This window comes from Paroedura picta, chromosome 4 (assembly GCF_049243985.1).
Source record: "Paroedura picta isolate Pp20150507F chromosome 4, Ppicta_v3.0, whole genome shotgun sequence".
NCBI classification, from domain to species: domain Eukaryota; kingdom Metazoa; phylum Chordata; class Lepidosauria; order Squamata; family Gekkonidae; genus Paroedura; species Paroedura picta.
In genome coordinates, this window is record NC_135372.1 from 94571321 (window position 1) to 94587901 (window position 16581).

Below are 16581 nucleotides of genomic sequence, written 5' to 3' on the forward strand. Positions count from 1 at the left end.
AAGTGACCATTGCATGGATCACAGTAGCTAGGTCAGATGCTGATAAGTCAGGTGCTAGTTGCCACGCCTGGCAATTATGGTAAAATACCTGGCAGGCAACATTTGTGACCTGGATCTCCATTGATAAGGAGTCCAGAGTCACACCCAGACTCCTGACAGTGGTTGAAGTTGTTAATTGGACTCTGTCAAGACCCAAGCGTTGCACTGTCTCACCTGGAGCTTGCCAACCCAGTCAGAGGATCTCTGTCTTAGCTGGTTTCATCTTTAGTCAAATCCACTTAAGTCAGTCCACCAAAACCTCCAGACAGCTGACCAATGAGTCTGGTGGTATAGGCAGATGGCCATCCAGCATATTGATGGCAACCCAGCCCAAAACTCTAGACTAACTGGGCCAGGGGGTACATATAGATGTTAATAACATTGCAGAGAGAATGGATTCCTGTGGGACCCTGCATATTAGAGCAGGACATTGGAAGGTTCTCTCCCCTGGCATCACTCTCTGTCTGCAGCCCTGGAGACAGGGTTGCAGCCATTTATAGGCTGCACTTCCTATCTCTGTGTTGGCAAGGCATTGGGCAAGCAACCCATGATCAACTGTGTCAAACACTATTATTTGATCTAAGGACCCCATCAAGGACCCCTTCCCAAAGTCTATTAAAGTCTACAAGAGTCTATTAGACCTGCACCCACTCACTCCTAGCGGAAGAAGACTTGGCCTCGGTCTGAACCATCTGAATGAGGTGGGATGGGATAGATTACTGGTGTTTTTTTACCACTTGCTTGTTTTTTTTGTAAATTGGGGTTTTATGGGATTTTATTGTAATTTAATGTTTTATTCTGTGAACTGCCACGGGTTCCTAGAAATTGCAGCGGTATATAAATCAAAATGATGGATGGATGGATGGATGGATGGATGGATGGATGGATGGATGGATGGATGGATAGCAGCAGCAGCACTGACCCACCTAGATCCTACTGTCTCTGGAGACAGTCCATGAGGGTAACCAGAGTCGTCTCCACCCCGTGGCCAAGTCAGAAGCCAAACTGAAATTGTTCAAGAGCTAATATTTTCTTCAGGAAGCTCTGAAGCTGTTAAGCAACCTCCTGCTCAACTGCCTTGCCCAGGAACAGCAGATGTAAAAGTGGATGGTAATTGATTGGGTCAGAGGAATCCAAATTGGACTTTTTCAGAAGTGGCCTAACCACAGCCTCCTTTATTCTCTCTGAGAAAGTTCCTGATGTATGGGACAAATTGATAATCTCCCAGAGAGGGACCTGGATCTCCTCAGCACTGGCTTTCACCAGCCATGAGCACTGGCTTTCACCACAATGGCCAAGGAGAAAAGACTCAAATGGTCCAAAATCAGATCCTGAGACAGCAAAGGGGCCTCCAGTTCCCTGATACTGTCAAAACAGGTGGATATATCATGGCAGAACAACAAGATCTTCTCCATGAAAAAGATTGCAAAAAAAGCCTCACAGCTAATATCCAACTGTGAACTTTGGGACAATCCTGTAACCAAGGACATCAGAGTTTGAACTGTTTTAAATAACTGAACCAGAAAAGAGCAAGCGGAGGTAAACTCTCTTTGTGGCCTTTGTTGCCATCTCATAAGCATCATATAGATTTTCTTGCGGCTTTGTCACAGGTTTTCTACCAAATTCACTCTAGTTCCTGTTTCCTCTTGTGCAGCTCCTGTGTATAACACAGAGATAGCTTGGGACAGGAATAGTGGGAGCGTTAGGGAGCAATTTCATTGATGGCTTTAGAAAGGCGGCTATGTCAGTCTTCCACACCAGCTCATTGAGCAAATCACTGGGAGCTTTGGACCTGTAGAGTCTTTCAGAAACCAACTGGATCCATCAGCTCTTTGGGCAAGCATAAATCTGCTCTCTGCCTATATTCCACAAACATGGCATGCCCCAATTTAATTCCAAGTATAAAATCTTCCTGCTCCTATGTGCAAACAATTGAGTTCTCTCTTCTAGCCCAGTCACAAAAAGGGTGCCAACAGCAATGTTCATCTACCTACCGCTATACATGTATTGTGAAGTGGATGCTGAAGGCTACATGAATAAGGGTCAGTGGCATCAAGATGATGTCACTGCAAATGCCCAAAAATGGGGGAGGGAAGCTTCTGCATAATATATGTTTGTAATCACTCATCCTCCAGGTTTTCTTTGTTCACTGCATAGTTCCCTAAATCTGCTTTGGTACAATATTTCCAGAAATATCATAGTAAAATCAGGTTAGGGATCAGCATGCATGAAAAGCAGTAATTTCATTAACAGTAACCTCTGCAATGATTTAAAGATCAGTGACTTCTGAGAAACTAAAACCTCATTTGCTTGCACTTTCCCATGCTCTGCCTCAATGAAGTGACGCATTGTAGGCTGTTCATTCCCAAGAATTCAGTGCAAATAATCCATCCATTAAAATTTGGGTGTGGAATGCTACAGACTATTTGGAGGGGGAGCATATTCCATCCATAATGAGAGAGTTGCCTGAATCCAAATGTTACCTGTAGACTGCTGCAGCTGACTCTTACTAGGTCTCAGTGTACACCAATGACACCATTAGTATGTACCAGGAGCTGCACAGTGTGAACTTGTACCCTCCCTATTGTGCCTGGGAACAGGTGGAAGGCCTGATTCACACTTTACAGGGCACAGGAGCCACAGACACACCTAGGCCATACTGTTGGCAGCTCGTGCAAAGTCAAAGCAAAGCCTAAAGGTATGGGTCAATCTCCAGAATCAGGTGGAAACCACAACAGTTTTAATGAGTCCTCCCAATCCATTCCTATATATGCCAAATTCCGAACTTGACTGAAACAGATTTAGACATCTACATAAATTAGACATCTACAGGGGCAATAATTCCACTGTGATCATGTCTAGTGTTTTCCCCATTTCCCACAGACCTTTGGAAAATCACTGTGTGTCCCTCATCAGGGAATGCAGCCAGATCTGTCCTAGAAAGAGGCAGGATATAACTTCAGAACTCCACTCAAACTCACCTGAAAAGGTGAAATGGAAGACCCTGCCCAGGTTGGCTGTTCTTGACTTCAGTAGAATCTTCATGTATCAAAAAATTTATCAGATCAGGGTATAGAGACTGAAAATGCTTCATTTCATCATAAGATCGATACTGTCCTGTCTTGTGAGAAACACAGTAGATGAAATAATATTTATAAGAGCTACCTTTTCTCACATGTCTAAGGAATGTATCACCTTCTATTATATATCCCACAGTATAAAATTTACCTTGATGACAAGAGGCTGAGATCGCAGAAGATTTTCAGATAACTGTCCTAGGTCAGCTGCCACCCCAAGTTTTTTCATGAAACAACAGCAAGAGCAATTAGCAGGCAGAGAAACATTCCATCTGCAATCCAGGCTCCACCAGTCTTGACATTCTTTGAAGAGAAAGGACATAAAAGGTTTGTGAACTCTTAAGATGTCACTTAAGCAAATAACAATGAGTTCCAAACATTATACTTGTCAGCACCAAGCCTGAGGTGGAATATCATGAAATTACAAATAAGTTCCAAAGCTAATTCACTGAATAGGAACTTTTAAGCTTGATATGAACACCAAAAAGGTAGGGGAACAGGAACCACATGGAGGATCTCAGATGGAGAGCACACCACACATACTTCCAGTCTATCTTCTCTTAGTTCAATTTTCTCTTAATGTAGATATCAAGGAAGTCTTTTCTATTCTTTTACTTTGTAAGATGTACTTTCTCTTTAAGAGACAAAGTAAGCCACTGAGATCTATTACATGCAGCTTATTAATCTGCAACCTGAATGCTGCATTTCATGTGCCACCACTGAAATGTGGCTAAGACAGATGGGATGTTTGTTTTTGGAAAATTTTCATCAGAACTTCTTAGGAAAGGCTGCTTGATCATGACATTCAATTCCACTTAGGTATGAATTCGCATGCATGCACACACATACACGCACACACACACACTTCTTGTTTCAAGCAAGCATAAAAACAACTTCATTGTGTATTTCCTATTCCCAGAACTCAGGGCAGAAAATCATCCTCTCCTTCCCTGGCAGGTCAAATTCAAAGTTAGGAAAAATGCATTTGGCAATGATGGAAAGTAAAGGCTTGAAGAATCACTTTCTGTGACAGGCTGGGTTTACCACTGCCACTTTCTCAGTGCTCTGTCACTACAATCTAGGCCCAAAGCACACTAATTATGGTAGTGAAAGGCCAATAAAGACACTGCTAACTACTTTGGCATCCCTGACAACTGTTTCAGAAGATTTACACAATTTGTCACGCCTAGACTTAGCACTAGAGAGTAGCACAAAACTCTTTGTCTGGCTATACATTAATTATACTTATCAAATAGGGCTCGATTTTGCTTTGCAGCCAACTTGGGGCATTTGCATTCTCAACTGCACAATTCAAGAGATTTATGCATGGTATAATGAACTGAACACTCAAAAAAGTATTCCAAATAGGCTTTTTTGTTTAAAAAAAACACTTTAATTAATCTGAGATTTATTGTTGAGGGTGCTGATTTGCGTATTAGAGCATGAGTGACCTGCATGAAAAATGTACTGAAAGGGAGGGTCTGGGTTGTATTTGGACACTGAGAAAAAAGGGGTGACTGACAGATGAATAATAGGCTGAGCAAAGAGCAGGGACAATGCACATGCACGAGTACACAAGAGAAGGAACTGGAGCTTTACAAAAGTATTCGCCTTCTCTTTTTTTCCAATTACGCTCCCGCATTCCTTTTAGATTATCACTCTTCCCAGGCACACTCAAGAATTATTTGGGCATTAAGTGCAGCAGACCTTGTATGTGATCAGCTTGTAAATTCACAGAAATGTCTTGCACAAACGCTGCTTGCATACTGTCATTACAGCAAATGCATTAACATGCAAGTAATTGTTTCTTGACTAATGTCATCACATAAATGAAGAGTAGCACAGTACATGTCACAAAGACACTCAAAAATTTTATAAGTTTGCATGTAAGAGTTTAGTCATCATGAAGTATTTTGTGACAATAAGCCACAAATCTCCAAAGCTGTGCGTGTGTTCATTACCTGGAATACCAAACCTTTAAAATTTCCAGTAGTCAACAGGGGCCACCAAAGACTCCACACTTTGAGAATAACAAATCCTGTTTGTAGCCCTCATGGTTATAGATCGTCATGATGGAGCTTCTAATAGCCAAAGCATGAAACATCTTCATTCATCATAAAAGCTAGCTGCAACCCATGGCCCACCTGGTTTGTTTACTTCTGCATCTACATATTAATTTACCACTAGTACAATGCTTTTAGCCTCAACAACGATCCCTCAACTTCAGCACTATAAGTATGGACTACTGCTGCCTATAAAACAATGCATTTGTCTGATAGGCTGTCAAAAGCCACCAGTTATAGCCAAAGTTTCCTCCTGCTGTGTGTTTTCTTCCTATTTACAGCATTTCTATTTGAGAATCTGTATGGGCAGTCAGTGAAAGATTTGCCTGGACTTTCAAGAAACCATTTAAATCTTACTGAAACAGAGGAAATCACGAAATACAGCAAATGATAAAGTGTATACATTATATTTTATTCAAACACTTTTGTAGGCATGGAGAACAGCTATAATTTCTACCCATTACATAATGCCAGTGGAATAGCTGGAAGAACAGATGGCGTCTTTCAGATCTGGGCATTAATATAAAACTTTACAGGCCTATTCCTTGCTGTTCTGATTAGAAATCCACACCATAAATAAGAATGAGGATAGAATGCACTGCTGCTAAAGCAGGCAAGAATGTGACAGGTAACAGTCAGTGTGATGTAGCAGTTAAGATGCCAGATTATGATCAGGCAAACCCAGGTTCAAATTCCCACTCCAGCATGGAAGCTTGTTGGGTGACATTGAGTCAGTCACACTCTGCCTAACCTAAGCAAAAAGGGTTGTCATGAGGATGAAAATGGAGGAGGAAAGAACGTAGTCACTGGGGAGAAAAGCAAGGTATAAACAAAAGCACACACAGGAGTCAAATGAAAGTTGCTATAGCCATTAGTTTTTACTGGCAGCACCAATACAGAAGGTACAGCACTGGTCGCTGGAGAGCAGCACAGCTGTAACCACCTGCTAACTCCAAGGAAAGGAGTTTCTCAGTATCCTAAGAAAAGATGACATTTTAGCCCTACCAGATGCAGGCTGCACGCACTATTTCCTTGGATCAGTACCTGTACCTGGCACATGGGGCAAATTACATGGAGCAACTTATGCCTTCCAGAAAGCCTGGTGAACAGCTATAGCAGGTAGAAATAAGCCTAGCCCTTTCCTCCTACAGAAGCCAAAGAACAAGAAGCAAAGACCCCTAATTTAAGGTATTATGCATATTGAAAGCTCATCTCTCTCACTCTTAAAAATAGTTGTGATAATCTGCACATCTTTGCCCACCAGTTTACAGAGGCCATGGGCATGCAAGAGATCTGAGAAATAAAGACTAACCTAGAAGTTACTATTATAAATGAACTGCTATTGCTTTGATGGGGGAGGGGGGATACAGCTGAAGTCACAGAGTTCTTCCTTCATCAAAAGATTTTATCTGGACAGAATACAGAGACAACGACATCAGTTAGAAATCACTATTTCTTCCTTGTGTTATTACTAAGCACCACACTTCTGGGCCAAAACACTGAGAAGCGTCTCTTGGCCTTCATTACTCAGCATAACTTTGTCCTACATCTGTTCTGACTCCAGAACTAGTGAGCTGTCCTGTTAGCCCCAAAGAAACCCAGACTCTTAACTTTTTGTGATTCTTTTGCTGTTGTATACTACCCAGAGGTGTATGTAGACTGAAGATGTCACTGTAGCAATCAGCTTGTTATTCAGTCTTGAACTCCATCTCTTTTAACATGACAATTGCTTACTTCTGTTTATCCCCATGCAAACAACCATTTTTCTGCAATGTTTTCTATGCAATAATGAACTTAAATGCTGAGGAGCCTAAGAGGTAAGGCATCAAGAGCTAGGGAAACAAAGACATTAAGGCAAGGATTTAGCACTGGATCACTTTTGATTCTTATTATTTGAATGACTGTCACTTTCTCTGCTCTGTACTTGTTCCTTAGTTTTGCTTGCGGCAAATATTCCATTCCATGTCCTCTACTGAATCACTGAGCTGCTTTATACTTTCTGTTTGTTATGTCATATAGCTATTTCCATAAAGATAAAACATACCCGCATGCATGTCCAATATGCACCAAAAAAGATTCTAGGGTACAAAAATGGAAAGTGAGTAAAAGATAGGAATAGTCTTGGAAGAATCCCTACTGACTAGTAATTCAGAAGGATCCTTGCTAGATCTTAAGAACTGTTCAACTAGTTCTATATGCCCATGCTGGTTTGGGGTCTGTGTTTCTTAAGAAGCACTAAAACCTATTATACATGGGCAGGAAAAGCCAGGCTGGCGCTTGCATGGCAATAGGGCTAATCCTGGCACCAGCCCTGGCCCGCTTTAGGGCCTCTGATGGCCCGCGGCAATGAAACACTTACCACTGCGGCTGCATTTCTCAGGGGGGCGGGCACATTCTGGAGGAGGAGCTGCTCCAAAGCCAAATGGGGACACAGAAAGCAGCGGACCAGCTCTGCTGAAATGCGTCCCCAATGGGGACACAAGAAATGGCAGAACATGCTGCTCTGCCGCAATGCATCAGCAATGGCCTGGTGTGCCCGCTGCCATGCATAACTGGTCAGTGTGTCACATGCCAAATCACTATCAAAACTGAGAGGAGTCAAAAGCAGTTTGGGATAGCATGGATAAACCTACAGGTCAAAGAGGGAATAAAATTAAAAGTCAAATTGGGTGTGCCCGATCCCTTGGACATGCCTGAAGTAGATTTGGATCTTCACCCATATGAAATCTCTCACCCATATTTATTTAAAAGTTGGACAAATAAGAATTGGAAGCCAACAGTGCAATCCTAAAAAGAGTTACACCCTTCTAAGCCCACTGATTTCAGCACAATTAAAAGGATGTGATTCTTACTAAGATAGCCCTAAATTTCTGGACTGATGTCTGCTATTGCCTTTTCTTTGCTTTTTAATCTTCCATGTAACATGGCTTTAAACCATGTAACAAATTAACTCAAAAATGTGAAACGTAGCATCCATTTTCAAAATTCTTTTGCATGTCAGAAGCAGGCTGAGCTCAGGAACATTGTGTCTGTCTGAGCCACATACTTTTTACAGGTTGGCTCACATTTGAATGATGCAACCTACAGAATCTGTAATATGCACCCACCCTAAATAGCTCGGGTAACAGTTTGCACTGTTCCTTGGCATGATTAGGTGCAAGTGTCATGCCGTTGTTCAGCTATCCTATGCCAAATTGCTTAGTTTACTTGATTCAAGAGGAGTCAAGGGTCTGCTAGCAGATTACCTCACTACCGTGGGATGTGGCTGCCTTCTTTGTATTTATGTAGCTTCACAAAATCATAACAATAGTAACATTTTTAGCTTATTTTTTACAAAGTATATTGCAGATTGACAGAAAAATAAAAGACAACAGCTGTACAATGCAATGTTCTACAACAGTAAATAGTATTTATCCCACCATCACACTTCAACAGACATTTTCCAATTCAAATTTAAAAGTGAACAGACTCCTGCAGTTTTACCCTATTCTGGATTAAATTAATCTCTACTCCTAAAATCTTCTGTTGAAGTGTGACCTTCATCAATGCAGAACCCCAAGAATAAGCAAGGAATGCATATCCTTTCCCTTCTTTTTTTCCCCATTTTACCTCTGTCTGCAAAGAGTACAGAAGTGTCATAACCTTTCCAAGTACCATTTAACAACCTTGGCAAATGTGGTTTCATAGCTAACAGGGAACTCATAGGACCATATTTGCCAAGGTCACTGAATTGGTGAGATTGCACAAGTATCCTTTCATGGTATGAAAAAATTCCCAGTGCCCAAGGACTCTAGACATTGAGGGGGGAAAGAAATTTTAAAATAAACTTGACTAAACTGCTCATCAGAAATCTTGTGGAACACCTTTAGCCCAACAAGAAGTCCAAGATAGGCAGGTGGGAACTGCCATTCAACTATATACCAACCTAATCCATTCAATTATATATCTAATCCCACCCACCCCAGCTCTCAAAACCTAACTATAAAATACTTAAATATTTCTGCACTCAAGTTCATTACCTATCCTGTAAGCTCAGGAACTATATGTATCAGTATTTTTTCCCCTTTTAAAGTGGTGGGGGAGACAATTTTCAGTCCACATGCACACACATCAGCAAATTTTCCACTGTAAACTACAGCTAGGGTGCCTAAGATGTATTTTCTTTTTAAGCCCTCTCCATATCATAGAACTGCCTAAGATGTGCATGTTTAAACTGGAATTAAGAAAAAAAACTGATTGAAGAAACAATGTCTTGGGGGAAAGTAACATTTCTTTAAATAGGTTTCAACAATCATAATACAGGTTTATTCAAGAACAGGGGTAGTCTCTGACTTCATTTAGACTTTTTAAAACCACAGCTGCAACAAATTTCATATCAGCAGTTCCCGTAAAGTGACCTACAAATATCTGGGTAGTATACAACTCCAGCACAGAAGACCAGAATTCTCTTGGGAATGGAAGCTGCCCAGTGGTTAAAGTATTAAACTGAGGCCAAACTACGATACATGTTCCCCAGATCTCACTTGCTTTCCCCACAGTCAAAGAGCAGCTGTCATTTTAAATATTGGCAGGAATCTGTCATGGCTGTTTTGGCTCAGGAAAATGGCACAGGGGCAGAAGGCAGGAACCCTTCCTTCCCCCACACCATAGTTCCAAGTCAAATTGGGCTCTGCTGTTCTTTCAAATGATATTATCTGCAGCTGCTGTGTGCTATGGGGAACCTGGACCCACTGTGCCAAAAAGCATATTGTGTAGTTCGGTACTCTGAAATGGAAGTCCCATACAATCATTTCTAGTTCAGGTGCAGACTAACAGGCTTTGCATGACCTGGAGGAACCAGCAACATTCCTTAGTCCCCCTCCTTCATTTTCCTTGTTTGTCACTGCAGGTTTTCGGAGGAAGTTGATAAAATGTCTGTAAAGTTGATTTTAAAATGGCATGTCCTGCCTCAATTGCAAAGGCTTTAGCTAGGTATATCACTAGGTATATCACTATGTGTCGGGATCCCAAATCCTTGAAATAACATCAACAGCAAAGATCTCAACAACCCATAACAAATTTTTTAGCTTTGACTGTTTGTGGGTATTTTAGCCAAGATTTAAGTTTGAATATCTGGCTTCAACATCAACTTTAAAAAAAAACCCTCAAATACCAAAGCCCCAAGAGTTCTGGGACTGTCAATGACAAATCTTCACAGCTGGCTGGAACAGCAATATGTATGGTTCACTGCAAACCAGATATGAAACAGGACTTTTACAACATACCTAGTATATGAACTTTTTTTTTTAAGAAAAAGGTATCATATGCAATATTACTAGACTTTGAATAATGATAAGCATACAAATATTGGTACAAATAAGGAAATACTCCAATTCACTCTTGTGAAACTGAACATTATCATGCTGAAATGACTGCTAGATCTATGTGCATACTTTAAAATCCCCATTTTATGTCCAAAATAAAGTGTATAAATTTACATCACTTTTTCATTTATTCTGTCTAGATGTGCATTTTGAAATGGAGGACATGCTTAAAAAAAGAATGGAAAGAGTAGGGTGAAAAATGCTAGAGTAATTCAGCGCATGTGGTTTGCAGTAACAATGTTGAGTGAGGTGACAGGAAAAGGTGCTTCATTCCCTGAACCTCTAGAAAAATCCTGTCCAGATCGTTCTGGGTTACCAATATAGCAAAACTTGTTTTTAAAACCATGAGAGTTAAAAATCTGTATCCCCCCCCAAAAAAAAACACAAAAATTAGCAACGTTGATTTATGTGCATAACTGGACAAGAATGTTTTAATTTAACCTATAAATTTCAATAATTATTAACTATTTCTAAAAAATTGTGTGTCCTCTTTAAGATTTACAAATTTATTCGGGCATAGGCTTTTGTGATTAGGAGGCCACTGATGAAGAAAGCTCTAACTGAAGAAAAGTAACACATAAGTAACACAAAAGTAACACATAAGTAACACAAAAGTAACACAAAACACATCTGTTTTGGTTGCAACTGACTAACACAGATACTCCTCAGAAATTTAAGAATTCCTAACACCACTGAAATACAGGTGGCATTCAGCTTCAAAGTGTGTGCCTTACATATGCTCAGGAAGGGAATTTTCCCAATGAATCTTCCCCAGCCACCTATAAAAGGGAAGATTTTCCTGCTTTTTGGATTCCCACAATAGTATTGGGCTGGTTAGCTGACAGCTGAATTAGAGAGAAAATAAATCTGTATATAAAAATACCCTAATTTTATACCAACTATCCCCTACAAAGACAATCTAGCCATTTAAAAATATACACCAACACATGTGTCTGTTATTAAGCCCCAGTTACATTTGGATTTAAGACTGTTTACAGTGAGGTTTAGTCCACTTGCCAACAACATTACAGAATCCCTAAGAGAGCTCCCGGGCATCATGTTACGGTTCACACCACAATGGTGTACAGAAATTGCAGATGGGCAGGTGCAAAAGGACAACATCCCTTTGAGGCATCAATACTTTCTGATGGGAGAGAAAGAATCTGTGTACACGCCCTACAGCAGACTCAACAAAGGCTAGCCAAAGGATTAAATCTAGAAGGACCTGGAATCTGGCTGTAAGTCAAAAATGCCTCAGGCTAAATTAGGGTGGACAGCCAGGAAGATATAAATTGTTGCAGCAGATTTTCCAAGATGAATTGACCTTACTAACCATACCCATAACCTTGTTTATAAATTGCCATCGAAGAGCTCTAACTCAAAATGATTCCTTGCTGCCTCCATCAACCATATTCTTTGTTATAATTCACTGCCAACAAGACACAGACCCCTGATACGTCTTCTAGAAATGACTGATTAAACATTTTCTCCCACCTCATATAACCCTAAGTTCTCTTCACCTCTGAATTTTCTCATGTCTGGCTTTTCCAAGCAAGCTGAAAGAAATACTCACACAGTACAATTATTTCTGACCAGCACATGGCATGACAAAGGCATTCAGAAATGTGTGAGGAACTGATGCTATATCCATAATTGTTACTTTTTTTAAAGCCCATGCCAAAAAATTAATAAAAGGCATCCCTTTAGAACGTATAACCAGTGATTCTGCAAACAATTTACTTCTTTACTGTTTCAAACAGTAGCTTCATATACAGTTTATCAGGTTTGTAACCAATTTAAATCTATACAAGATGGATGAGTCTAGTCTCTGGTGAAAGTAGTGCATTTTTATACTTTTCAAAGTGTAATACTCTAGATATTTATCTCACCTATTCTTTAAGAAGCCCAAGGAAGCACACACTGCTTGGATCCAACAAGCAGTTGTACTAGCAATTCCCACCCACCACCCACCCCTCTCACTGCAGCCTTCTTTGCGTAACCTTCTGCGTTCCTTGGGGTCAGCAAACCAAAAAGAACAGTGTAGGGGACAATCTGAGAAACTGCGGTAGAAGCAGGGAATTGATAACCCACAAAGGTTTTCGCAGGGGACAAGTTGCTGTGCTGACAGAACAGCCTCATAGGATCTCAGTCATTTTTTCCCTTACACCCTCAGTTCATTCTTTAAAAAATCCAAGTAGTGATCCCAAGGTGAGCTTCATGACTAAGTGGGGATTTAAATCTAGGTGCCTCATTCCAGTCCTAGTCCAGAGTACTAGTCACACATCACACCCACTCCACTACCTTTTCCACTGCAATTCCAATTTTGAGCCTTTGAATGAGTCACTCAGACCGAATTTTTCACTGACTGAATTTTTTCACAAGCATTTAGATTATGAGAATCTTGATCTCTCATTCCAGAACAAAATCCTTTCAACACTTTGGATGATGTTTTCAAGAACAAGAATAGGCAGACATATCCCACTGACCTAAATTAGGACATGTTCATACATCACAAGTCTTGCATAATCGTCCCTCTTTCTGCTAACCTGGAAAGAGCCCAGAGATTACTTTTAATGGCAAGAAAACCACTCCAATCACAGCTGCTAATGAGGAAGGACTTGTCTTTTTTCTAGTTCTAACACAGCTGATGCAACTCCATGTAAGATTCATTTGCAAAGAATGCTAACATGACAGACCAGCTGACAAAATAGATACCAGTGGAGAACCCACCGTAAGTTCAATTGGTTTAAAATATTTTGTGTTCTAACTGTCCTGGTAACAGAAAACAGTGAAAAATTTCAAGCTCCTGAACATAAAAGCATATTTCATAAGTACTAAGGGTGTAATATGCGACAATGTCAGGTGAGAAATTACTCATTACTGGTAGAATGGCCTTTCTGGTAGTGGTCCTTAAGTATAAACTGACATAAATTCATTAATACTATTCAATTACCATTTTTAGACGGACTGTAAAAAATTTTTAGACATTGTTCTGAACTATACTTTGCTAGGGTCTGTTCAATCTACTTCTTGCTTAATATATTAATTATAATTACCATTACCTTTTTTAATTTTTAAAAATATTTATATTGTACGGTATTTTACTTATGTGATGGAGAGCTTTAATTAAATAAATAAGTGTGACAACTTTATAAAATAAGAACATAGCAACAACCCTGCTGGATAAGACTAGTGGTCCATCTAATTCAGCAATCTGTTTCACATAGCAGCCAACTAGCTGACCTGTAGGTCAATAGACAGAAGAAGAGTATGTTTTTGTACCCTGCTTTTCTTTATTTTAAGGAGCCCCAAAGTGGCTAGCAATCACCTTTCCCTCCTCTGCCCACATCAGGCACCCTTATAAGGTAAGTAGGGCTGAAAGAGTTCTGAGAGATTTGTGACTGGCCCAAGGTCACTCAACAGGCTTCATGAGGAGGAGTGAGAAGTGAAACTTCTCCAGATTAGAGTCTGCCACTCTTAATCATTATTGTATGGTGGCTCTTTACACAAAGTATAGAAACCAGGATTTCCTCCTGATGTGGAAGTGTTCATTAATCATTCTCGCACAGGTAATGAGGCTTTCATGTGCATTTTTTTTTGGTTTTTTACGACTGTCATTTTATCCTAAGACTAGAAAGAGAGCCCGCTGTAATTTAGACAGCGGGCGCTAGCCAGGCGTGGCAGTCTTGGGGCAGCGGGATCGGCTCGGAGGGCGGGCGGGGAGCGGGCAGTGAAGTGGGGGTACGTGGGGAGCAGCGGGTCACGGCCTACCTGAGGGCCTGTATGGCGGCCGGGCGGAGGTTGGCACAGGTCTGGTGGGGCAGGCGGGTGAGGTTCAGGTGGCGTGTGGGCGGGTTGGGGCTCGTTGCGGGCGGAGGCCGGTTGGGGAGCGGCAGTTTGAGCGTGGCGTGGCAGCCGGGAGTCCATAGGCACGACGGGCTGGTAGGGGCGTCAGGAAGCGCGGGGCAGTGGCAGGTGGCATGCTGAGGGCGGCGAGGAGCGGCGTGTTCGGCAGCGGGCGCAGGAATGGCGGCGGCGAGGCTCGGGAGAGTCTCCCGATTCGTCAGTCCGGGGGCAAGGGCGGCAGCGTGACAATGGGAGGCTGCTAACAAGTTACTGCTCCCAAAGCTCGCGATTGGTCCCTTGCCGCCGGACTGACAATCGGAGGGGCCAATCAGCAGGGGCCCTCCGATTGCCATTCTTGAGGAAGGGGCCTATCGGCACCCTTCCTCATCATGGACAGGGCCCTCCTTAGGTGCCCTTAACCGATTATTTTATCCGCTCCACAGGAGCGGTTAAAGATAAGGTGTGTGAAACCTTAAAATAAATCAAGCCAAAGCATGTTTTACAAGTCCATATGAAAGGGTACTTAGTGTGAAGACAAAAGCAGTAGCTACCACCTTAGTGTTAGGCAGCCAGCTCTTAAGAGCTAGCATCATCTATTGTTGTTGTTGTTAGGTGCAAAGTCATGTCCGACCCATCGCGACCCCATGGACAATGAGGCCTTCCTGTCCTCTACCATTCCCCGGAGTCCATTTAAGTTTGCACTTACTGCTTCAGTGACTCCATCCAGCCACCTCATTCTCTGTCGTCCCCTTCTTCTTTTGCCCTCGATCGCTCCCAGCATTAGGCTCTTCTCCAGGGAGTCCTTCCTTCTCATGAGGTGGCCAAAGTATTTGAGTATTTGAGTACAATCATCTATTGTAACTGGGTTAATTTATTCCCTGTTTATAATTACACTGGATAGTAAGTCTTATGCATTTCCTTTCTATGGTCCAAACTTTTGTCTGTGTATATTTGCCTTCTGAATGCTTGCACAAGATTTCTGCCATTATTTTGGATTGCCTGTGGAACAAAACTAATGGTCAAGTTCTTGCAGAAATTAGCACTATCACAAGAGTTCAGAAACAGGCATGTAAGGCTTGCTATACTATTTAGAAAGAGGCTGGGAAGCAAGGAGGTAACAAGAATTCCCTCTTCCAGCTGCTGTATGGAGTGGCAGATTGTCCGGCAGGCATGACAGCAGCGTGACGATGGGAGGCTGCTAACAAGTTACTGCTCCCAAAACTCTGCTGTCTAGGCAAAGGCAAACAGCAACTAGGATGCAGCTTTTGATCAGGTGCATCAGCATTTCTCTTCAGAGAACCCATTCTGAGCTTTCACTTGCCAACCAGTTCAAGCTACTAGTGTGATCGCTTCAAAGCATAATCCATTTTCACTGGGTACCGAAATGAAAATGTAGCCAACAGACATGAACAAATTGTAGAATTAGCAGGACACCTGGCATTAAGCTTGAAACAGGATTCTACTCTCTTCTTCATATTTATAAAAGATTTCATTTGAAGCAGAGAAGTTGATAACATAGCAGCCTTTGCTCCCTTTTAAGACTTCCAAGATGAGGAGCTACAGGGATTGACTCATTTTGGCATCAACCTGCATAGCACACTAAACCATGTGAAGGGAATCTACAGTGATTTAAGGCATATTTAAGATGGGTATTTTGCTGCTTGCAGAGATTGCCAAGCTGATAAAGTTCAGAGAATGGTCTGCTGAACTGATGTGAACACAAAATTTCACATCCATTTTCTATATAGTATATATGTGTTATCTATAAGCCCTTTCTTCAAAAATTGGAAATCTGTCAAATTGAAACAAATATGCAATCATACATCTATAGAAGGTATATGAACTTATTTTCCAGAGATGCCTCTATAACTCTTAATAATCCTAGGACTAAGCACCAGCTTCTTCCTTCTCTCCCCCTACCTCCCAATACACAAATTGTTCCTGGAAGAAACACAAGGTTAGGAAAGTTTGGACCAGGATGAGATTTCAAGATCTCCAATGAATTTAGAAAGCATGCTTCAGAAATAGGGGTTATAAATTGGGGGAGGTATTTCTGCAGGGCTGGAATTGTGGAAGATTTGGGCCAGTACCTTGTTCTTCCCCTCTGTATATGAACGAAGCTTAAGACTCTAGTTCATTACACTCATCAGCTTAGAAGCAAGGAAACTCACCCCACTGGTTTAATCTAAGGGC

The 16581-nt window shown here is 41.4% G+C and overlaps 1 protein-coding gene across 1 annotated transcript in view; it reads right to left on the minus strand.

Annotated features, from left to right (window-relative positions):
- The window catches only part of C4H6orf89 (chromosome 4 C6orf89 homolog), a 37589-nt gene that overhangs the window by 12038 nt on the left and 8970 nt on the right, over positions 1-16581 (minus strand). Inside the window, 2 exon segments of the mRNA XM_077334340.1 lie at positions 3021-3160; positions 3268-3419. Of these exon segments, the coding sequence (XP_077190455.1) occupies positions 3021-3160; positions 3268-3419 (292 nt within the window).